Source organism: Neovison vison, chromosome 4 (genome assembly GCF_020171115.1).
Source record: "Neovison vison isolate M4711 chromosome 4, ASM_NN_V1, whole genome shotgun sequence".
In the NCBI taxonomy this organism is placed as follows: domain Eukaryota; kingdom Metazoa; phylum Chordata; class Mammalia; order Carnivora; family Mustelidae; genus Neogale; species Neogale vison.
Window position 1 is genome coordinate 59,399,110 of NC_058094.1, and position 25,510 is coordinate 59,424,619.

General features: G+C 43.0%; 1 protein-coding gene across 3 annotated transcripts in view; it reads left to right on the top strand.

Moving 5' to 3' along the window:
- The first annotated feature begins 2,107 nt into the window (after positions 1–2,107).
- JPH1 (junctophilin 1) overlaps positions 2,108–25,510 on the top strand; it is an 83,026-nt gene continuing 59,623 nt past the window's right edge. For all 3 annotated transcript variants that reach the window (XM_044245438.1, XM_044245440.1, XM_044245439.1), the window contains exons 1-2: positions 2,108–2,549; positions 8,045–8,804. In XM_044245438.1, the coding sequence (XP_044101373.1) occupies positions 2,171–2,549; positions 8,045–8,804 (1,139 nt within the window). In that variant the 5' untranslated portion in view covers positions 2,108–2,170. The remainder of the gene's footprint in view (positions 2,550–8,044; positions 8,805–25,510) is intronic.

A 25,510-nucleotide genomic window follows, 5' to 3' on the forward strand; every position in this document is an offset into this window, starting at 1 on the left:
AGGTTACTTCATGAAAAAAGCCAGCTTAGAAAGAGGAAAAACATGTTGGATTTGAGCAACCACACTGTTTTTCATACCAAATAGAACCCCAAAAATTGATGGCAATGTGTCCATCTACACTAGCTCCTGATCCTGGCGTATCCCATAGTAGAGAAATGGAATTGTGGTTCAGCAGCAAAGACCTGGGCCCTCGTCTTCCCAGTGGCCTAAATCAATCCCTAGTCCAGGACAAGATGCTGAGCAAGATGCGTAATTATTTCAGGCCACTAGGGTAAGCACTATTCCTGGCAACTCTGCAGGCAGTGCCATGGGTGAGGGTTTCTAATTCTCTTTGGTGATTTGGTTCTGTGTAAACGGAGATTTTTCTTTCAGTATTTCAGCCAGAGAAGCAGGAAGGGCCAGCTCCAGTCCTGAGATAGAGCCAATCAAGGTCAACTTCTGTTCCTTTTTCTGCATAGTTGAATTTATTCTTTCCCTGCTCCCTCTCCTGACATCAGATCATTTTTTTTTCTGATTATCAAATACCTACTGAGAGAAATTTGGCAGCCTCCGGTGCTCCCCCAATATCCAAAAGCCTCTCAGCCTAAGAAATGTCATGAATAACCCACAAAACAGTGTCCTCCAAAGGCAACCTCAGACCCCGGGACTATGAACCACAGAAAGGTGTCCCCCGTATTTTGGTGGTTGAGACCAATGCGAAGTCTATACTGATTCAACTTGCCTATTACCAAATCTCTAATTCTTGGCTTTGAACAGTACCACGACATACTCAATTAATAACTCACATAGGAAGAGAAAAACAAATCCTGTCGTTCCCATTTGGCGGATGGTGAAATAGAGGTTTTCAAATTTAAAAGAGTTGCCTAAAGTGAATTCAACAAAACAGTGTTGTAGCTGGAAAGTAGATCAGCTGACACCTGTCCCCAGTTTTTAGGTCACTGGCTTTTTGTAAGTTTAGAGCAGTGTTTTACTTACCATATTCCTCCTTGAGATCTTCTATTTACTTTGTTAAACTGTGGATACCCCGGGAGAGGATACCAGGTGTACATTCCAGACATTTACACAATATCCACGGACTGAGCAGTCTGCCTGTTGGGTACATAGCTCCTGGCTGAAGAATTTCTAAGTTGTCAGAAGAACAAATGAGGCATTAGGGGCTCTGATATGAAAGGAAATTGCACATACCCCTGCAAGATAGATTAAAACCATCCTGTTCCTTATTACAAATGAAAAGCTGACCGATTTAATCTGTGCTTTTTCAAATTACATTGCTCTCCCCCTGTATCTTCATTAAATAAATGCAAACACATGTGCTTAGAAATGGGTAGGTGTAAAAGAACATTCTGCACAATTCTACCTAGGCTGCCAGAGATTTATATCACACGCACACATATATCTAGGAGATGTTAATTCATGATGACAGCTGAGCATGACAAATGCAAGAGTACACAAGTTGGAATGCCGGAAAAAAATGCAACTACAAACCCCATGCAGACAAACACGCATACAGGAGTTTTCCCTCAACACACACGTGGTCGCACTTACAGGAGCTTAACCACTTTGATAAACCCCAAACACAAACACAGGAGGCTCCGCAGCCCGCGAGCTGCCCCCACACATGCAGCCGCGCCTTCGTCTACCGGCAGGGATTCGCGCGCGTCCCTGGGTACACTCGCCCTCCCACCGGCATCCCACTGCGCGAACACACGCGCGCCAACCGCTCCCCGCGCCCGCCCGCCCGCCGGGGAAGCGTTGGCTCCCGGGGCTGGGGGCAGGGCCGGGTGGGGCCGGAGCGCCGCGGGGCCGGGCCTCGGCGCCCGGGGAGGGGACGAGGGGCGGGCGCGGGGTGGCGCCCGGCTCACGTGGGCGGGCGGGAGCAGCTGAAGGTCTGTTCCGGAGCCTGGGCTGTCCTCTCGCGCGCGGCGCTGGCCCGGGCGGCGGCGGGGAAGGAGGCGGAGGAGGAGGAGGAGGAGGAAGGCGGCGGTGGCGGCGGCGAAAGAAGAGGGGAGGACGGGGGCGGCGTCGGACTGGAGCCGAGCGGCGGCGCGAGCTGCCCGGGGCGCTGTCGTGAGCTCGCCCGCCGGGCCCCCATCCCCGAGCTACACCCTGCCGTGCCCAGCTCTGCCCGCGTCCGTGCCCCCGCGGGGAGCGCGCCGGGGCTGCCCCCCGAATGACGGGCGGAAGGTTCGACTTCGACGATGGCGGCACCTACTGCGGCGGCTGGGAGGAGGGCAAGGCGCACGGGCATGGCATCTGCACGGGGCCCAAGGGCCAGGGCGAGTACTCGGGCTCCTGGTCGCACGGCTTCGAGGTGGCTGGAGGCTACACCTGGCCCAGCGGCAACACCTACCAGGGCTACTGGGCGCAGGGCAAGCGGCACGGGCTGGGGGTGGAGACGAAGGGCAAGTGGATGTACCGGGGGGAGTGGTCACATGGTTTCAAGGGGCGCTACGGGGTCCGGCAGAGCCTGTGCACCCCCGCTCGCTACGAGGGTACCTGGAGTAACGGGCTGCAGGACGGGTACGGCGTGGAGACCTACGGGGACGGAGGTGAGCAGCGTCGCAGGCGGCTCGGCTGCTCCGTGAGCTGGTGCGGTGGGCTTTGCCCAGGCTGCGGGGAAGCGGGGAGGACGAGAGGCGCACGTGTCCGGAAACCCGCCAAAACACCTGGGGAAGCCTCCCACCCATCTCCCGCACCAGCGTGGAGACGCGACTGGTGCGCGGGGGGGAACCGGTTCTGACCCGGTTCCTGGAACGGGCAGTGTGTCCACACCCGGGGGAGCAAGGCGTGAATATACCTGGCCGGCGCCAGGACTGCACTGCCACCAGGAGGGAGCGCCGCCCGGGTGGGTTGGGCAGGGGAGAGGACGCTGTCACTTGAGCCCGTCACACTACGTTCCTGATCCCTCCCTCTCCCGGCCGGGTTTGAAAACGCCACTCCGGTGGAGTTAGAGCGAACGCCCTGGGCTTGTGAGGCTGGCGGTCGGTGCTGACCGCTCCCCGGATTGGTTTCACGTGGAGTCGTATTTCGCTTCTGGTCCTCTAGTAGCCTAAAGATAGAAGCCAGAACCCCATAACTGGGATGTAGGGGAATTGTACCTTACTTGGAGTGCATTTGGAAACATCCTAGCTATGGAGGTGGAGAGGCCACCTGATGCAGGTGCGGCCTCAGAGGGTGTCAGTTTCCCTTCCCGGTTTTCATTCGGTTCCCAAAAGTAGTAGTTTTCCATCAGAAGAATGGTCGTCATTGCTGACCTGGAGATCTTTGGGCAAGTTACTAGGAAAATGTCTTAGAAATGAACAATGAAGGCCACGTCTTAAGAAATGTATTCAAAAGATACATTCCTACAGTTGCTAAGTTAGCAGCCACTTTACTCCAGGGAATGGCAGTATGGAACCACCAAGTTGCACTGAGGTTGTATGACCTTAGCACGCAATGAACAAAACTGTTATATGAACAAATATGAACAAAATTCACCTGATTTTACTATTTAACAACTTTGTGAAATAAATTGTGTATATAGTAGGGCAGAGTTCCTTTTTTTTTTTAAATTAGGAAAAGTATCCATTACTGAAACAGGTGTCAAAACCTGATGAATTTTCTTGTGTAATAAGCTGAGAAGGATGAATAGCTTATGCTTTGGCAAAATACATTTTCTGATGATAAACATAATCATAGTTAATTGAAAAAGGTTAGGGGAGGCAATGTCAACTTTTGTCGTCACACAGCTCAGAGTTGAAGGGAATTAAAAGGATCCAATTAAAAGTTTCTCCAGCCCACTGCATAAAAGCTTATACAATTTGTACACTTCACTTACTCAGCACACTAGGGCTGTATTTCAAATGCAAAATAGTAGGATTCAATGGTAGAATTTGATAAAAAGACCTCTCTTGGACCTACAGTATAAATAAAGGATATGGTTCTCATGGATTAAAAGGAGGGGGGGAGCTTTCTCTAATACTTTTATATGGGCTCCAGTCTTGAGTTTCACAGTAGTTAATTAGGGTCCTTAAATATTCTGAATGGGCATATAGTGCCTTGGTTGCCAGCCCTATAAACATGTTAGCTTGTGATTGGATTTTATTGGAGACTCTAGGTCTGTAATATAACTAAATTCCATGCCCAAAAGTAGAATGCAAAATTTATTTCTTAAATTTGCATGTTATTTTATAACCTCTTAAGAAGGCTGAGGATAGTTCTCTTCAGTTTGGGAAGGTTAAAAATAAATTAGTCTTAAATAAAAAAAAATAAATCTTCTTTTAAAGTTACTACTCATTAAACAAAATCTCTTGGTTTAGAGGATTCATTACACTTAGCAAATACATAAATATAGATATATCTTATCAGTGAAGGTCCTCTATGTCAAATAAGTGACCATGATGACATTATGGATAATCTGCCTTCTGATTTAAAACTATTTTATTTATTTGACACACTGAGATCATAAGTAGGCAGAGAGGCAGGCCGGGGCGGGATGGGGGGGTGGGGTAGCAGGCTCCCTGCAGAGCAGAGAACCGGAAGTGGGGCTCCATCACAGGACCCCGGGATCATGACCTGAGCTAAAGGCAGAGGCTTAACCCACTGAGCCACCCAGGCGCCCCTGATTTAAAACTAACAAAAACAATTTTTAAACCCGTAAAATTTGGCATCATGTGGTTTTCCTCTTCTATGAAAAGAAAAAAAAATTCAAATATGCTCCCAGTTAGGAGAAGAAAAAAAAAAAAAAACCCTAAAAATCTCTTTGAATGTCTGCTCTATGCTAGTTGATTTTCCTGCTTTCTTTCATATGTCACTTCTTTAGAAAGTCCCTAATCATAAAGTGGGGGTCTAAGTAGAAGTGTATTGCCATAACTTATTTTATGCAAAAGTTTTGGTCAAAATAGGAAATACCACCTTCCTTATTTTTAAGAATGAGTTTTTGTCTCTGCACTACTGCCTGTCCATCCCGGTGCACCCTTTGTCAAACTTAGGGAAAATCTGATTCCATGTATTTTGTGACATTTAACGAGAAGATGGAGTATTAATTCCATAAGGAATGTATCACCTGATTATTTTATTAGTGATTTGTGTGTAAAGTGTTGCCAAAACTGCCTGAATATTAATTAAGAATAAAATAGTACGGTACTAATGAAATCCAAAATCTAGGTGCCCAGAATTTTTTGCATAAATTCTGATCTGCTGCACCTCATTTTTTTCACCAGTTATAAACTATTGAAAATATCTAGGAAGGCACATTGCTTTATTAATTATGTGCATAGTCACATATACCCATTCATAACACATGAATATAAATTTGGCATAGTACAATCTACATTTGACTGGGACTCCTTCTGAGCCGAGTGACTTATGCTCTAAGATTATGTAGTTAAAATGGCTATATCTAGAAAACCAATGTCCAGATGAAAAAGTCATAGAACATAATTTAAAACCTGTAAAAATAATGTTTACACTTGTGAAATATGCATCTTTATTTGAGGGATGGAGACGACCTAATTAGAACTTTATTTGGACAGCAGGGAAAAGTTGGAACCCACCTGCTTCATTAAAAAAAAAAAAAATAGAAGCCCTTTTTTCCCCCAAAGTTCATTGACTAAACCCATTTTAAATTTCAGATGAACTACTAACAGTTTGACTATAAATTGGTGTTTAGCAATTCCATGGAAGAAGTCTTCCATATACTGTGATTTAACAAAATAAGATAGGAACATTTCCAATGCAGTTGCCCCCCACCCCGCTCCCCTCCCTGTTTGACAGTTAAGCAGAGACCTCAACTTTCTAATTACTGCTGTTGCCTTAAACTGCTTGGATTTTCAAGCAATACTTATTTGGAAATTCTAAATACTCCTCTTACTTTTGGAGATCCCAGTTTCAGAAACTACTTATTAATTTTCTCTCAGTGTTAAACATTTGCTAAGATGGTATGGTTGTATTTTCAAAATATAAAACATATCAAATAGCACCTTTGGAAACTGTTCTTGCAAAATTAACTTGTCATTGTGTAGAAAGGTAGAGATGATTATAGCATTACTTGTTTATTTATACAAAATATTTTAAAAACAAGGTTGTTTTGGTATGTATGTCAGTTTGTAGAACTTTTATCCTAGAACTTGTATTTTACCCATATAGGCAGAGGGAAAGTCAAAGTTGAAATCTCCTAATTTCATTCCCTTCCCTGTTAAGGCGGTGGTATTTGGAAATGGCTAATATTCAGTAGGAACCTTTTTAACCTGGAATGTTCTATGTGACTATCTTATCCTTTGGGGTTTAATCCTTTTGAGAAAACTATGGCCCACCTACCTCCTCAGAAGTTCATAAATGTCAGGTTAGGATTCATATTTACCCAAAATAGAACATTCATAGTACCAGACCTACTTAGAATTTCATTGTTGTCCCACTGTTGTCCATTTATACGACTTAAGTATATCAAACTAAACAGAAAGAGAAGGTAGTCATGAAATTTGTCAAAACTTTTGACTTTGGAGCCATTACAGTTTTAAATGTATTGAAATAATCAGCCCATATTAATACAATGATATAAAACCACTAGCATATATAGCTCAAGTATTTAAAAGGTAAATGGAGGGGCGCCTGGGTGGCTCTGTGGTTTAAGCCTCTGTCTTCAGCTCTGTCATGATCTCAGGGTCTTGGGATCAAGCCCCACATTGGGCTCTCCGCTCAATGGAAGCCTGCTTCCCCCTTTCTCTCTGCCTGCCTCTCTGCCTACTTCTGATTTCTCTCTGTCAAATAAATAAAGTCTTTAAAAATACTTAAAAAAAAGTAAATGGAAATCTAAAATGAAAAGTGACTGCAAGTTAGATCTATATAATCAGAAACCGAAAGAGGTCAAAAAAGACTAATCATGATTTATTTTCTATTATATTGTGAGTTACTATGATAATACAAAAGTAATTACATCTTAAAATTTCCACATAGCTCCTTTTGGGGGGGATACTATAATTTAAAATGTACCTTTAATTAAAGGAAATCTCCCTGATTTTGAAAAGAAAAGTCTAAGTTCCCTAATTTTAATATTCAGTGTTTCATGTTATTTAAAAAGTAGTATATTCTTTTGAGCCACCATAGCTATTTACTCTAAAGTCATCAAACACCTACAGATCACAGGGCACATAAGTAATAAGACTGGAAATTTTGTGTTTGCTTTGGAGGTAATTCCTGCCCTCAGAGTGCTTCTAGTCCACATGTTTCATTCTGCTGTGTCAGAGACTAGGGAAATCAATGAAGAGAATGGCAAGGAGAAAGCAGAACTTTGGCAAGTAGTACAGGACAAATCTTGACCGGTTCACCTGGAAGTACAAAATCTTGTAATAAATTGCCCATTTTTTAGTAATGGTTCGCTATGTTCAGAATACATATAGTATTTGTCAAATCAACCTTAGCACCAAAAATTTCTTCCAAATCTAAATAATAAGCCTAAATATTACACACTTCACCCTACCTTAAAAAAATTAACATGAAAGAAAAAAATGTAAAATAATTTGATGGCCCATGTCCTGAGTACTCAGATCACTAATAATTTTAAGTCTTTGAGCCTGTTGGAATGTTATAGTGACAGACCTAGAGTTTTTAAAGGTTTTCAGCTAAATGAGTAAAATTAGAATAAAATTCACAAATAGAACTCATTTCATCTTCTGTGACACTGCCTTCCTCTGGGGGATTTTGATGTGTTAATTTCAGGGGAGAAAAGTTGTTTTCTAATGATCACTCTTTTTGTATTAGAAAGTAGTGGTTTCATGTGAAACACTCGGATAAATTTTTTAATGAAAAGCAAAGTTACCAGACTATTGGAAAATGCTATGCAATTACATTAAAACCATAGACACAAAATTACAGGGCAGGAATTCGCAAGTGGATGAAAAGTAGCGCTTAGAGTTGACTTGGAAACGTGTGGGATTTGACCGAGGGCCTGCCTGCTCTATGCGCCAGGCTCTCCCGGAGTGCACCCAGGCGCTCCGGGCGCTTGCAGCCCAGACGTCACCCCCCTGTCCCCCCGACTCACGCTGTGCTTTCTCACGGTCTCTCGAAGGTACCTACCAGGGCCAGTGGGCCGGCGGCATGCGGCATGGCTACGGCGTGCGCCAGAGCGTGCCCTACGGCATGGCCACCGTGATCCGCTCGCCGCTGCGCACCTCCATGGCCTCGCTGCGCAGCGAGCAGAGCAATGGCAGCGTGCTCCACGACGCCGCGGCCGCTGCCGACAGCCCCGCTGGCACCCGCGGCGGCTTCGTGCTCAACTTCCATGCCGACGCGGAGCTGGCGGGCAAGAAGAAGGGCGGCCTCTTCCGAAGGGGCTCCCTTCTCGGAAGCATGAAACTTCGCAAGTCCGAATCCAAGTCTTCCATCTCCAGTAAGCGCAGCTCGGTCCGCAGCGACGCGGCCATGAGCCGCATCAGTTCCAGCGATGCCAACTCCACGATCAGCTTCGGCGACGTAGATTGTGATTTTTGCCCCGTGGAAGACCACGTCGACGCCACCACCACGGAAACCTACATGGGCGAGTGGAAGAACGACAAGCGCAATGGTTTCGGCATCAGCGAGCGCTCCAACGGCATGAAGTATGAAGGCGAGTGGGCAAATAACAAGAGGCACGGGTATGGCTGCACCGTGTTTCCTGACGGCTCCAAAGAAGAGGGAAAATACAAAAATAATATTCTGGTCCGTGGAATAAGGAAGCAGCTTATACCAATAAGAAATACAAAAACTAGAGAGAAGGTGGACAGAGCCATTGAAGGCGCACAAAGGGCAGCGGCCATGGCGAGAACCAAGGTGGAAATAGCAAATTCAAGGTATGTAAATGCAGGGTGGGTGGTTGTGCCTGGTCGTTCAAAACAGTGGGATATCAAATATTATGTTTGTCATTCTGCTGGTAACGTCACCAAAGAGCTGCCAGAACCAAAGTTAGAGAATGATGGAAGTGCAGGGGAGTGGGTCAGAAAGGTACCTGCACCGTTCTGAAACGTCATCATCACAAAATGTTGAAGGCACATTGAGATCCCCTTCTTGACGCAGATTACTTCCCTAATACTTAATGGCTGGTCGCTCAGACCCTATGCCCATTTTCAGGAATTCAGAAAGTTACTTCCAGGGGTGGTTTTTTGTTTGTTTTGTTTTATTGAAAAGGCCTCAAAATCTAAATACAGCAGAAATGGAAAATTACAAGACCACATCTTGCATGGTTCTTTAAGACAAAGCTCCTGTCCAAGTTGAGGAGGGCACTTGTGGTGAGTCCTGGGTGTTGTATGTTATTGTTGAATCACTGAATTCTACTCCAGGAACCAATATTGCACTGTATGTTAACTGCCTAAAATTTTAAAAGTAATAATAAGTAAAATACCACTGCAAAAAAAATGAAAAAACAAAAAACCTCATCTCTGTGGGAGTGGCAGAGGGATTAAGGCTTATACAAAGCACTGCGTTCTATGCAGGAATGATTAGATCAGTGGCGTATTAAAAGGAAAGGGGTGGGGAGGAACCCGACATGGACAGATGGGACTGTCAGTGTGCCAAAGTTGGAAGAAAGTAGAGCAGTAGAGAAGGGATGGAGTGAGTAGGAGAAAGCGGTGAATTATAGATTGAGAAGTGGGGTGTATGTGGGCACAGAAGGACTATGTGTCTGAAGTTTTACCATTAATAGCTGGGTTCAAGGATCCAGCAAGAGGGTTGGAGAAATCTACTGGGAATAGAATTGTCTTATTGTAGACAAAAGAGATGGTTAGAAATGGGAAATATTATTTTGGAGCTTATTTACTGGCCACCGACTGGCCACAGTTTTGTGTGACTTGAGGCATATGTCTTTTCCTGCTTCAGTAGTATTTTCTCGTAGAAGTAAGCCTTCTTTCAAAGCCACAATATATTAGCATGTCTTCCGTTTTTATTCTTAGGGTTGAATAAATGGACTCTCCTTTGCTTTGGCTGAACCATATGAAATTATTGATAATTGGACGTTTTGATTTTTAAAAAATGGCAATTTCATGTGGTTCAGCTGAATACTTTCAGACTTCAGAAGTGTCTGTTAAAAAAAAAAACTTTTATGGCTGCTGTTTACTTCTTAGTATCTGAAGCACCACTTGGTCTTTTTTTTTTTTTTTTTTGAGGTATGTATTAAAAGTCTTCAGGATTTCCATCTTTATCCCAAACTCATCTTGCTTTAAAGTTAATATTGTTTGCTGATCAGCACAGACTTTCAGGAAGGGTCTCACCTCTCTTCTCTGCGGGGCATCCTTTATTTTAGATCACAGTTTTTCCAGATCACCAAGCATTGTATTACTTGCTTTTCAGTTTGCTTGTAGATGGGATTCTTGGCACATCTAATCTTACTGGCCTCTCTGGCTCTCAGCTAAGTTTTAGAGCTAGTGATATACCTTTGGTTATGTCCTGACCTCTCATTTCAAATGTACTTCTGGATTCTTCCATTTGTTTTCCTCTTAGAGCCTGGTGATCTAGTAGAGGCAGTTCGATCTTGGCAGATGGAAAGTGCACCTGCACAGAACACTAGCAAATGACTTTCTTAGGCTTGCTTTAATTATTGACTTTTATGGTTTAAATTGGAAGAATCTAAATAATGAAAGTGAAATGCTTGTAATGCAAGGATCTGTGATTATACTAGTATCATAAAACTCTTAACCCAAGTCCTAGCCACATCCCCTCTGTTGAAAGTCTTTCGGGGATAGTAATGTAGTTTGAGAGTACTGTATTGCATGGTTGATAATCAACAAATGCACTTTTAGCCAGTTAACTGTCTCATTAATATTTCACTTCGCTATTTTGCAAACGCTCAATACCTTATACTAAGTGAAATAAACCAGTCACAGGACAGATATTGCATGATTCCACTTAAATGAGGTCTCTAAAATGGTCAGACTCCTAGAAACAGAGTAAAGTGGTGGTTGCCAGAGGCTGGAGGGAGGGGGAAATGTGGGGCTGCTGTTCAATAGCTCTAAAGTTTCAGTTAAGCAAGGTGATTGTGCCTGTAGCTAACAATACTGTACCGTGTACATAAAAATTCGTTAAGAGGGTAGATCTCATGTGAAGTGTTTTAACCACAGTAAAAAATTTCTACTATTTGGATGATGCAATAGACAAAGTACTCAATAGACTTTTATGTCTGTCTTTCACTCTATTGCTCCTCTTTCCAGATTCTTTGCTTTAATAAATACTTCAGATACAGAGTTTTGCTACTTCTTTTTGTAGAAAGTAACTGAAGGACCGACCATCCCCTTTGGTAGCTCTGAGCTTAAAGTTCTACAATCTCTTAAAAGCTTTTTTGGGTCACCTGGGTGGCTCAGTTGGTGACTCTCGATTTTGGCTCAGGTCATGATCTTGGGATGGTGAGATTAAGTCTCCCCCACCCCACCCCGGGGGTTCTGCCCTCAGCAGGGAGTCGGCTTGAGATTTTCTCTCCCCCACTCTCCCTTCCCCCAACCCTGCTCTCATAAGTAAATCTTTAAAAAAGTAATAAATTATTAAAACTTTTTTTTTTTTTTTTTTTAAAAGAGAGAAAATCTTCCATTAAGGTTTTGGAGATTGCTGGCTGGGGAATGGACTTCTTGCTATATTGTCATAAACCGTGACTCTTGATAATACCTGAGGATCTGCTTAGTCCTTCCTGGACCCTCCAGTAGTTACCATTAATGTTTTGTTTCTAAAAAATAGCAAAAGTTTAAGAATGTAGGTGACACGCTCCTCTTGGTCCTGCCCCAGTAATGGCAGAATAACAACTATCAAGTCAGGCTCCTGGCAGCTGCAGCTCTCAAAATCACGCATTCGCCACTAGCAACAGAGGGAGATGGTAATAGTCACTGACCAGCTCAGTTTGCCACCCAGATAGTGCTAATTATTATTCTGTTGTTGTTTTTTCTTAGTCTGTGGAGAGTTTTTGTTGCTTAAGTCTCAGGAAGATGGATCCATTTTTGTGCCATAACCCTGGTTATCTTGAAGCCAAGCTTCAAGTTAGCCCTGAGAGAAAACAATGGTATCCTCCTCAGGGAAATCAAGAGACATGGAAACAACCGCCTTTGGCCCAGAGATTCAAGAAGGTCTGTGGACCTTTCCTTTGCTTCTTTGAAGAGAAAGTGCTGTATCTCAGCAGGAAACACACAGGAGGCTTATTTCAGAAGGTGTATTATGGGCCCCTGTTTAATTCTTACCAATAAGGGAATATGAGGATCGCATAACAGTTAGTAGATAATAGAAATAATGCAGCAGATAGAGAATTAGTAGATACAGATCATTTACTAGGTTAGCACTTAAAGAGTGAAAACTCTAAGGGAGACTAATAATTTGCTGACTTTTGTAAGTTTTCTTCAGGTTTCTGTTCTAATCAAGTATTATGTCTATTAGATGTAACAAAATGTTTTCTTCCCTTCTTGTCTTGGGCCTGTGGGTAAAAATCATCCCCTGGAATTGCGAAAATGTATCAATCTTGTTTTTAAAAGAAATGTTCAAGAGGTAAGGGAGCAACTCTATTTCAGGCCCCTCCTGTTCAGAGGCAAAGACCACAGCTCTGCCCAAGATGACTCTACTTTGCCTGTATCAAGTACATTTCTCGTTTGGTCATTCTTACTCCATGAACTCGTCTCCAGTCATCGCCTAAGAGATGTTCAAAATACTGGTCCTTGAGAAACATATTTTAAGGAAGAATTTTAAGGTGAGGCATCTGGTTGAGGTAGCCAGTAAGTTGCCCTTAGAGAAGCATACTTCGGTGGAAAAGAATAGATAATTTAGAAAAGGATGTAGACAAAAGAAGAGCTTTGTAGACTCTGAGCCCCAGAGGACATGATTATCGTGCTAAAGGATGGAAGAAGGCTTGTGACAGGGATAGGAGAGAGCTGGCCTCAAGCAGTTGAGAACCACAGGCCGGCTTCATTGTATCGCATAGATGAGAAGGAAGAAAAGAAACTGAGAGGGTAGAGTGGACCACCACCACCGTTCTGGCTTTGTGGAGGCCTCACTGAAGCTGGGAGGGTGTGTGGCTGGGCTGGCTTCAAGACTACTGTGATGCGTCAGTGACTCTGCCAGTCTCCCCCAGACTTCAGGCTCTGACAGCAGCACTGAGACAGGTAATGTTGAGAGGGAGCCCCGTAGTGTATCCGGCCCAGCCCCCACCCCATTGGGCCCAGCACAGATATAGTTGTACAGGGGGATGGAAGCACCAGATCGAATATGGAGGCCTGAAGCTCAAGGGATCTGGGGCACAGGTGAGCTTGCTGCACCTATTTTCAGAACTAGAGATTGAATTCCATGTTGCCAATTTTGGAGTTTAATATTTAAAAAAAAAAAAAAAAAGACACTTTTTTCCAAAAACCCTACATATGTACCATAGTTTTCTTATAAAAAGATAGAATTCCTGGAGCACCTGGGTGGCTCAGTGGGTTAAGGCCTCTGCCTTCAGCTCAGGTCATGATCCCAGGGTCCTGGGATCCAGCGCCGTATCGGACTCTCTGCTTAGCCCAGAGCCTGCTTCCTCCTCTCTCTCTGCCTGCCTCTCTGCCTACTTGTGATCTCTGCCCGCCAAATGAATAAATAAAAAAAATAAAAAATAAAAAATCTTTAAAAAAAAAAAAAAAAGATAGAATTCCTTACCACTCAACCTCTTTCCTCCTGAATGATTCAGCCACAATGGCTTTCCTTCAGTTCTAAGGGAAGTCTTTGCTTGTCCCTTCCCTCTGCCTGGCGCCCTTGCCCCAGCTAGCCCCTCCGGCTAGCTCCATCTTAAGGTTTAGGCATCAAGTCTCTTCAAGGAAGGTTTCCCTAAGCCCACACCCTGCCACCGCCTTCCACCTAAGTGCCCATTTGTCTAAGTTGTCATTGTATTTCAGTATATTTTTTTGGTATCTCTTTCTCCAAGTAGATCAGAAAGCTAGACCCTGAAGGCAGCTTTGCTCGCTTTTCTGCACCCAGCAGCTAGTTTAGATCAGGGCGCTTTCGTAAGGGCTCTAGTAAATATTTGATGAATGAGTGAATTAAATTCTTACTACTTAGGCTGTAAACATTCCCAGGGCTTCTAATTCTGTTTTCTTGGACATTTATAAACCCAGCTTTAAAGGAAGGAAACAGCTCTTGTAAATCATCATGCTATAATCTGGTAATAATCAAGGAAGTAGAGAAAATGCAGAAGTATGTGTTACAGGTATGCTTTTCCTTAGCTACATCAACATCAGTGAAGAGTCATTACCAAGGCATGGCTGGGGAATAAGAACTTGAGGTTAAGCTGAACCTTATCTCCATTCTTCCTAGGGATGAGCTGGTCCAATGACACCTGTGAATGCTTCCCTTAAACAGATACAGAAACTCCAGGAAGCCAACTTATACTCACTATAAAAATATTAGCTCGGGGCGCCTGAGTGACTCAGTGGGTTAAAGCCTCTGCCTTCAGCTCAGGTCATGATCTCAGGGTCCTGGGATCGAGCCCCACATCGGGCTCTCTGCTCGGAGGGGAGTCTGCTTCCCCTTCTCTCTCTCTCTGCCTGCCTCTCTGCCTACTTGTGATCTCTCTCAAATAAATAAATAAAATCTTTAAAAAAAATAGTAGCTCATCCTACCTTTTTGACATCACCAAAATATGTGATCAGTCAGAACCTAAGAGCTTGCTGTTTTTTTAAGAATCTGTTTTCTAAGTGTTTAGCTATCTTTATTCCCTTTTGAAGGTTTTTCTTGCCTTACCCCCCCCCTTTTTTGGTCATTTTTCTTGAGCTCAAATAACAGTGTTCAATAAAACGGTTCCTTACAAGATTACTTGACTTGATTCACACTTCACTTATTAGTAATTAAAACCCAGAGTCAACCATGAGTCAGTGCACATTACAGATCCAAATTAAACTTCTACCAATTTTAGGGAAAAATCTCAGTCTCTGCCAAGTTATTGTGAAGGGCCAGAAATTTGAAATTCTTAAATTCATTTGGACAAATGGGTTCTAGTTCTCTTTTGCAAATCAAAATTCTTGTTTATCCTGTTTCTTTAATGTTAGTGTCCTATCCTATCTTTAAAAACAATTGTAGATTATCTTTTCCATTCATTCTTTATTTCTTTTCCTGGGGCTCTGGTGAATGTTCAGTTTTTAGCATAAGTGATTTTTGCAGGGAAGTTGAATTTTTATGTAATATCTTTTAAGCCATTTTAATGAAGAAGCTGTTAAATAGGTAAAGAAATCTGGAGGAAAATCACCTAAAATGTGGGAATTCAGTGTTGAGGAGAGCATTAACGATTTTCTTTAGTTATGCCTCCTGTGCTCTTCCAATATGGGCCTTTGCTGCCTGTCACACTCTCCCACCTGCTGTCACCAGCCCTTCTGTGAAAGGCTTTCAGGTTTTCGGTTAATAAAGCTCAGGCTGAGGTGCAGAGAAGTTACTGTGAATGGGGATTGATAGTTGTCCCTTTCCTCACAGGAGGGTTATCCTAAGGGTTGAATGAAAAAGTGGATATCCCAGGGTTTTGTGTGTAAACTGTGAATCACCATATCTAGTTCATATTTTGGAAAATGTGTCCTTCATATAAGTATCATTCCCAAGACTGACAGTTGATAGATGACCAAGAAGCCAGACTGTGATAGTGGTAAAGATGGAGGGAGGAAGGAAAAAGAAAAGGAAGGAGGCGTGGGAAGCAGAAATAAGGATAAGCAAAAGGAAGGGAATTAAATCCATCACGTGTGACCACCTGTGTTTAGATGTGAATGTATATCAAGATTCATCCCATTTCCAACTTCAGATCTGTGTGAAGTCGATAGGCTATCAACGGGCAATTATATTTTTTAAGGCTGAAAAGGAACTGAGCAAAGAAATGGCATATGTGTTTGTATCAAGCTATGCTGGGGTAATGTTCTGAAGACAATGTAGGATAATAAAGATTCTTATCTTCCTATGGTGTAGGTACACTAACATTGGTCACTGTTGTCTGTTTTATATTACAGTTTTTGTATTGCACATAAAAATTTTGAACACGTGTTTCTCCTTTTTACCAAAGAAGGCCCATTTCCCACAGGCGAGAGTGAAGCGTCTGCTCTAATTTCCTTGCATTCTTGTCCAGCAGTTTAAGAAGAGCTGTACTTCTCTGTATTAAGGGCCCAGGATTTTGTGGGCCAAGCAGTCACTGAGGCTTTTCTGTGTGGGTGTGCAGAGGGAGCAGCTGAAACCAGAAAGATACTGAGGCATCTGCTCTGTCCTGCCCCCAAAGAAGGGGTAAAGCTTGGATGGGATGGTACTCCAGAGGCACGACGGGAACATGACCTGCTTCTGTCCTTCAGCTCTGATATCACGGCACCTCATGCTTAGCAGGTCATTACACATAACATGGGAACATACTGTGTTATGGAAGCCTTGTAAAACCTTTTTAGGGTATCTTGTTTCTGAAGACCTTTTTTAAAAACCCTTCATCCAACCCTCCCAAGTCCAGACCCATTCAGAAACTGAGGCCTTTTGGGCCGGGGCGGGGGGGTTGTGTTTTAATGATGAACAAGTAGGTTCAAGCAGTACAAATTCAATGAAAATGGGTCTTATGCCATAATAGTGGGAGAGTCACAGTTATCCAGATTTCTGGGCCATTAAAAACATACTTTTTTAAGCCCTCGTTCATGTAGGCATGTCTCTCCACTTTGATTAAGCGGAGAGCATAAGGAGAAGATGCCGTCTGTATATGGTGTGAATGGGATATGAGGTAATGTTGAATTCTGTAGAAAGCTACTTGTCGAATACTGGCTGCAAAGACTGGAGGGAAAAAGCAATGTTCCAGGGAGATAATAAGCTAGGTTTTTGGGACACATGTTGGCCTTGTTTTAACTATAGAAATCTGAGTTTGCTTAGGCTGTACAAACTGCAGCAGGTTCGATCTCATTTATCTCTGAAGCATGACATGTTTCCAGATTCTGTAAATCTGAAGAATTAAAGCAGCAGTTACTTTCCAGTATAGCTTCCTTGGTAATGAAAGCCCCCCTACTGTGTCGCCCTGAAAGCTAAAGGTGTGAGATAGCGTTCATGTTCCATCCCGTGTACCCCATACAACTTCTAGCCTTGACCTGGAGATACTCTGTTTTCGGGCAAGTGGCAGAGTTCTGTGGCCTGCTAACATAGCTGGGGGACTTCTCCGAGCCACAGCTGCCAGGCAGCCAAAGCACCCCGCTCACAACTTTCCATTATGGATTAAGCTGACTCTGCCAATCTCACTTTACTCAAGACACCAAACTGGATGCTTGCAAGACTAGTGCCTTGCAAATCTCTGAGATGCTTTTCTTATTATAGATGAAATATGAACATTGTGTTTGGGAACAGGATCCAACAAATGCCAAAGGTATTTATGTAAGTCATTCAGCTTTAGTACAACAGCCTCTTGAGAATAAAACCAAATAAGCTTTTAATAATTTTGCCCCTTCCATTTCAGGTGGTGTTTCACATTTATTTGTATAATATGCTCAATTCAAAATAAGCTTCTTTATCAGGAATTTAATTAATATGTAAGGAATCAAGATCACCTCCAAAAGAGTGAAACTCTTTGAAGTCAAATCTTCTTAGGATTTCCCTGTGTGCCAAAAGAAACTTATTCAAGCCAAGTAAAATACATTAATTCACTTTCTAGCATTTTTAAAATAGTTGATTGTGCCAGAGATTAACAGATAACTTCTTTATATTTTTGTTAGTTTTTTAAAAAATTCTGAATAAGGTTAAAATTTTGCTGAGTTTTGCTGTCTCGGGTCCATTAAGCTTTGATCTCAACTGGCTTAGTCCAGAGATCCCTCTCTGTTTAATTTTTTACATTGGTGTTGGAGCTTTTGGAATTAGTATTTCAGGATTTCCTACATTCACTTCCATCCATTAGGGGAAAGGTTTAATATTCATGTGGGGAACCTACTAGTCAAAACGTGTTGAGGAGAAATCCCACAGAAGCTGCAGTTCCAGGTTCAGGAGTAGGATTGGAGGAGCCATACCTGCCCTCCACCAGCCCTTATTACTCCTTCCCACCTCTCCTGCTCATCCCAGTGATTTGACAAGTGGTTGAGCTTTGACTGATAGATTACCTTACAAAGATGCAAATGCTGTGGAAGGGTCATTAATTAATACCTTGATTAACACCCTGGTCTGGACTTGCAGAAAAGATGCTAGGTTACCAGCCCAATTTATAAGCCCATGAACTGATGACATACTATGTAAATGTAAAATAATGATCAAGATCCAGTCCTTTCTGTCACATGTTAGGAGAGAGAAGAATGCAGTTACCACTCCCAACGATTGGCCCCTTGGTCTGAGTGTAGGTAGCACATAGGAGAAGCTTTATCACAGCCTCGGGCTGGAGGCATGATTGTACAGGTGGTATCTAGCTTCAGAACTAAAGGATATGTAGGTGTTTTCCAGAAAAAGAGAAGGGTTCAAAGGATAATGGTCTACTTATATTTGGGGTACTATAAAATGTTTGGTATGGCTGGAGAACATGGCTAGAAAGGACTACTAAATTGGGGGGGGGGTGTTGAGAGATGAGGTGGAGAAGTAAGGACTCGCTGACCTGTAAGGGGGAGTTTGGACATTATCACAAAGATCGGCGAGAGCTACTGGTAGGTTTAGGCAGAAGAAGTACATGATCAAATGTAGAAAGATCACTCTGGGTGCAGGTGGTATAGGGACTGGGAAGAGCAAGGAGCAGTAAAATTGGAGACTGATTAAGCAGTACTCTGCTAACTAGTAATCTGGGTGAGAACCTATGGGCTGAGCTAAGCAGTGACCATGGGGATGGAAAGAAGCCCACGTATGGGTGACAGCCTCCCAAGCAGACTCAGTAGGACCTGATGGCTGGTTGAATAAATGTGGCAAACCTAGAAGAGACAAGAGTGAGAGAGACCCCCACATTTCAGACTCAGGCAACTAGAGGGATGCTGGTTTTATTTATTCAGAAAGGGACCAGAGAAGAAAGTACTGGTTTAGAGAGGAAGATGTTTCGATTTTGACTTCTTGAATTTTGAGATGCTGGCCCCAAAGACAAAAGGGAACGTGGGTCTGGAATTCAGACTTGTACCACACATAGAACTCATACCCAAACCCTGAGGAACAAAGACATCAATGAGGCACATGGCAGAAGAGGCCTTCTACGTACGTGATGCTAGATGCAGCTCTTTTTAAGAAGTACAAATAAAGCAATTCTCACATTCAGTAAGAGGAACCCATTGCTTTAGGACAAAGCAATTGTGTAGGTATCAGAAAGTCTGTTCCTGAATTTGTGAAATTATGCTTTCTAAGATTTATGCTCAAAGGACCTACCCAGTGAGCAAGATCTGTTGGCCTGTTTCTTTCTTGGCAATGTACGGGAACAAAATATCACTCTCCCAAATTATTGTGCTAAAGAAACCTCATTTTGGCAAACATTTATTTAGTGCCAGCTCTGTCCAGACATGGCACTAGGCCCTAGGAATACAGAGATGAATAAGAAACAGAACTTGTCATGGAGGGCAAATAGCCTGTGCTGGGGCCGGTGCTGTGAGCCAGGTGGGGCTGGGAGGTGGAGAGACCCACTGGGAAGCACCTAAGCCACCTGGGTGAGCTTGTCATTTGCCTGTTCTCTTGCACAAGCAAGCCCTGTCTGCCCAGACCACCCTCACACACAGGCCCCTTTCCTTTGCCTAACCTCTGTTAGTCTTTTGTGATCATGCACAAGGTCTGTATGGCACTGAGTTAGGAAAACCTAACAGAATGTCTCTTCATATATGGACTTTTGTCACTGACAGTAACAATGCTATCAGCAGAATATACATAGATAAGAATTTTATAGTGCTAAGGAGAAGGTGACTGGTGCTTTCTTTAAAAAAAAAAAACCAGTCAATTTTTTTCAACAGCTAAATAATTTTAATTTAAATCACATTTTAACTTAAAACCATCTCTGCTTAGAGTCTGTGTGATCTGATTTTTGACGGTAGCACATCTCAGCATCATTTGGTTACAGAAACATCAAAGTTAGCTATCCTGCTGTAAGTTGATTTTTTGGCCACGTTTCCAAATAGGGAAGCAGCGTAGACAGTGCTGCACATTTCCGCCATGTATGTGACACACCAGTGCAACCTCCCTTCCCGTTTGGGTCTGAGGATAGCAATTCGGGTGATGCCTTTGGACCATGTACAAACAGAGCTGACATGGTTCAGTGGTTACCTGGTGCCTGAACCCATGCCATGAACTTGGCAACTGTCACCTCATCTAATCCCCATAGCCACCCCATTAGTAGAAACCGAGACATGGAAAGGTCAGAAAACAAGCAGATGACCTATGTAGGGCAGACTCCAGGCAGCATAGCATCAGAGCCCAAACCTTTAATGTCCACTAGGTTTTGAGAATTGGGGTAGGATTTTTTTTCCTTTTACCTAGGCACTTGCCTTAGGCTCATAAAGGAAGCTCTATCTGGGAGCGGTATTATTTCGTCATATGTTTCATTTTGCCATTTCATTTAACCAGTGTTATTCATTCAATAGCCACAAATCTTGTGGCTGACACAAACATGAACAGATAATATCAGTTTAGCACAGTGAATGTTAAGAAAAACTGAAAATGCAAAGGAAGGAAGAACACTAAACACACGTGGGGCTGAAGGGCTGAGCCTGTCCTCTGGAGAGTGAATCGAGATTTAGTGGAAAGCAAATGGTGGCCAGGGTGGTCCAGACAGAAGGACTATCCTGAGGAAGGCAGAGTGGGATGAAAGTGCATAGGCTGAGTTCCTGGCAGCCGTTGGCTAGAGGGGCTTCCCCATCCATACCCCCTGCAGCAGATCACAAGGGGCACTTGAAATTTCTGGCCCCCACCCCGTGCTGAGTTCTCGTGTTTTGGGGTGAGGCTCAGAAGTCTGCATTTGACAAGCTTCCCCGGTTATTCTGAGGCACACTAAAGATCGATACGTGTAGGTTAAGGTAGGTTAGGAAATGATGTCATGAAGGTTTGGGAGCTGGATCGTCGGTTCCTGTTGGCCTTGGGAAGTCTTTGAAGGAAGTGGAGCCCAGAACCAACCATCTGCCTCTGAGACAGATTTAAGTGGGGTTAGGATTGGAGGCCTGGTCTGTAGCAAGACGGTAAAGACCCAGTCAAGGGCATGGATAGCAGAGAAGCAGGAGACGGAATTTGCAGGAATTGATGGATCGAAGTGTTGGGTGAGAGGAACAGAGGCAAATCTAAGATGTTTGTGTGATATTCTAATGCCCCTAAGTAAGATTAGTGAAAAGGTTCATCATTCCTGGAATGTGGGTCATTTATTTCAGACATACTAAGCAAAGCCATCTTTCTGGATCTCTCATCAATAGATGGGATGAGGGAGAAATTCATCAGTGCGGATGAGGAAGTGGGAGTCAGTGGACCAGAGAGTGGTCAGTGTCACAGAGAGCCCAGGTCTGGGCCTCCGCTGCTATTTTGAACTTGACTTCACCTAGCCATACCAACAATATTTCTTACAGAAATTATTTAACTCGTAAACACAGTGAAACATCACTAATGTTTTACTTGCCCATCTCCAGATTCATCATCTATCAGATGGTGGTGGACTGAAAGGGAAAATGTCCCTTTAACAGGACACTTAACCGTGTAAACAGTGTCAACTGTTAAGAACAAGCTTACAGTTAAGGACATATAACCAAAATTAAAGCCAATTTTCGAAGTACCCGTAAGCATTCCAGGAGCTCAGCTCACATACAATTTTTATTTTTTTTAAATCATCTCAGGGGTATTGTTAAATGTTGACACACTTAGTACCACAGGAAACCTGAAGTGGGAGAAAGGTAGATGTGCCTGACCCATCCACGAGCTTCGGGTTGCTTGGAGAGAATTGACCCCCACAAGGAGTAGTTAAATAATAACACAAAGCGATTCATTCAGTCAACTGTTTCTAAGTGCCCATCGCATTCCATACAGATTTTGAAGTAGTTTATGTAAATGTCTAAATGGTCCGTCTTACGGGAATTAAAAGACTTGTCCATAAAGCACCTCCAAAGACCGTTTTCTTGGCCACTACTACTGCTTTGAGGTCTTTTGTGTGTGTGTGTGTGTGTGTGTGTTACCATACAAACTTCACAGTAAAAGCATTTTTCAAAATTGTTATTCTTCTTACTCCTTGCTAAGTCAGAATAACTTTCAACCCATTATTGGAATGATTAAAGCCTAATTTTAGAGCGAGCAGACAATCCCTAATGTTTAAATCTATAAATGAAAACAAGGGAAAGAAGAGCATATGTAAGTCTTCGTGTTTTTTCTTCCTTTGGAATTTTCAGTACTGGGTTAATTTTGTGGTGCTAAAGTTCAGTTACTAAACTTTACTCTTGAAAAGTTTTCTTTAAATTACAGCTGCTAAATTTGTAACAGTTAACAGAGCCTCTACTCTATTTAGTGCCCGACAATAAGGGAAATTTCAAAGGAAATGGAAGGCGTAAGCCAACAAAGGGAAGAACATTTTTTTAAAAAGTCTCCAGCATCTCCCCTCCGTAAACAGTGTCTGTGTAAACACGTATGCATATGAATCTACGTAAATTCGTCCGTATAAGATGCTGGTTCTAAGGGAATGCCTAGTAATGAGAAAGGGGAGAGAAACGAGAGGGGCAGCATGAATAAAGGGGTTCCTGGGATAATTGGCGTGTCTGGTGCCGGGTGGACTTGGTCTAGAATGATTTCATAAGGAATTTGAGCCTTGAGCAATATTTTGAAGGGAAGCTAAGGCATGGTTTGTCAGAGGCAACAGAAATTTTGCCAGGTGGGGGAAGCATAGCGTGTCTGATGACTCACAGCCTGAAGAGAATGAAAAATGCTTCAAGGCAGTAAAGATCACCAGTGTTCATTATCTATGGGCGATACTGTCCTTGTGGTTCGTCGGAGTAGCTATTACTTCTGGGCTCAAAGCCTTATTAATCTTCTGATGTTCCGTGTTGGTATTCCCTGCTGACTCCCGTGGCCAACAGAACCTGAAAACAAGGGTCTTTGATAGGCAGACACTTCCCTCACCCTCATCCTATCACTCAGAAAAAAACAATCCGGAAAGCTAGTAAATTGGGGGATAGCAGTAGTGGGGCTGGTCTGAAATTCCTGGAGACTAATGCTATTGGTTTGTAGAAAAGAGTAAAAGTAAGACACCGGATCTGACATTTCTGTTAGATTTTCACCCCGGAGCTTTATCCTCTTTTGAGAGGTCTCACAGTGTGCGTACAGAAACGTACTCAAAACCCGTCTGGACTGTGCGCCCCCCTACTGGTGTGGATAATGTAAGACGCACGGTGTTTTGCTTTGCGGCAGGTGGTGTAGAGTACAGCTGAGTCACGGTCAGAGAAGAGGACAATTAGATAAGGGTGCTGACTATTGAAGGATCTTAAAAGCACTAATCAGGCGTTATGCAATACACAAGTGGAAACCGTTTCAGAGTCCTGAGGAAGTTGGTAACATGAGCAAAACAACATCTGAGGAGAATGGTTTTAGCTGTCATGCACACAGTGGATTGGACACAGCAAAAGTTGGGACAGGACCATCAAGGACATGAACATATCAGTCCACACATAAAGAACTGGATTCTTGAGAGCGGCAAAGGAGAACTCATCTTGTCTACCACTGCTTGTGTAGAAAGAGCGTTAAAACCCTAAGGATCTGAGCATAGTCCGCTAAGAGCACACAGGGACCATAAATTATGGCCGTGACACTTTGCGGAGAAGGAGAATGAATCTTTGAGTCGTGGATTTTCAGGGAGGAGCAGAGCAAAAAGAGATTCCTGTAAGAACGGTAACCAAAAAGCCTTACACATTTAAGTATTTCCAAAGGAACTGAAAACATCAAAATCAAAGATTTATATAGTCGCTTTTAATAGAGTTGTTAGGAAAATAAGAGAAGGCTGCGGTTGAGAAATTCATAAGGAGTCATCAGAGAATCGTAAACCATGTGCAGAAACAAGGGAATTATTTTATACTAAGATAAGCTAAGCTTAGGCAAGTTACTGGCCAAGGTTCGATTGTGGTTATAACTAACATCTCTGTTTGCATAATTCCATTGTCTGGAATCAAGTCAAATTAGCAAATCCTTTTTATTTCTTATTTACTTTATTAATAGAGTAGCCATCACTGTATCTAGATCGTCAGCCATATAGTAATCAGAGCTTTCATTAACTCTTTAGCTGCCTGTTGTCTTTGGCTAAAGTCCACATAAAAGAGTGAAATTGACATCTGTGATTTTCTTTGCCTTGGAAAAGGCATCTTTCATTTTTGCTTAGTTAGTATATATACAAAATGGATTAAGAGAATAAGCTAAGCACATGGCTTGTATTAAGATGCCTGACTTACTAAAACAAAGTGTAAAAACTCTGCAGAGGCTAGTTTCAGGCCCCAGACCTTATCCCCTAGGACCTACCCCCAAAAGGACATTAGTAGGCGTTTTACGTACAGGGAGTAGGTAGGACCAAGAGCAGTGAGTAGTAAGTTAGCAGTCTTGCAAAGAGCATTTGGGTTCAGCCGAAGATCAGCATCACAGGAGAACGAGAGCTCTGTTTTGTGCTGATGGTGTTCCACAGGGCCATCTCCCTGGTCTCTGCTCTAACTCGTTGCAAGTTTATTTTGTTTGACCCCTTTCTGGTTTGTCATAGTCTGCCTAGCCTCCCAGAACTGGCAGACTCTGGCAGTGGCAAGTCCCAGCTTGAAAAGCAGCCCCCCCACCCCCGGCTCAAGCCCCCTCTGACCAGCCCCCTGAGAAATCCTCCCTCCTGCTGGAAATCAGACAGGTGCAGGAATACTTGATAAGATACAGGGGTCTCTGTTGAGCAGTCTGATTTTTCCATTAAGAAGAAACTGGTTACATGTGTATTCTGGTCTAGTCTGTCGCCAGTTTTCCTTATTCTCATGAAATAAGAAAATATGAAAAGAAAAAATGTTTTTACTAAACAATGAACACTCACTAAATAAGTCAAAATACAAAATTTGTAGCTCTTTCCAAAGCATGGATTACATTGAGTCATGCCTTACAATTTTTGTTTAGAAAAGGACTCTGAATTAGCCAGGTACGTAAAAGTTGAAGTGTTCAAGTCATGGATTTTAAGAAGGGATTTCTTTGTAGGAAAAAAAGGTAAAACTTGTGGGCAAATAAGTATATTTACAGTCCCTGTACCAAGCAAGTGTAGTGACTTTTAGGAGCTTAAAATAGGCTGTACATAACTGGTTTTTCTCATGACATTTTCTTTTTTTTTTTTTTTAAGATTTTTATTTATTTATTTGACAGAGATCACAAGCAGGCAGAGAGGCAGGCAGAGAAAGGGGAAGGGAAGCAGGCTCCCTGCTGATCAGAGAGCCCGATGCGGGGCTCGATCCCAGGACCCTGGGATCACGACCTGATCAGAAGGAAGAGGCTTTAACCCACTGAGCCAGCCAGGCACCCCTCTCATGACATTTTCAAGACTTTTTTTCCCTTAACTTTTCTGTTCGTCCTTTTCCCCATCCACTGCAGCTCTAGAATTAGTATGAAATTCTGCTCACCTAAATTCTAAATAATTTTTAAAAATCTGAATTAATTGAACTAACAAGCTATAAAG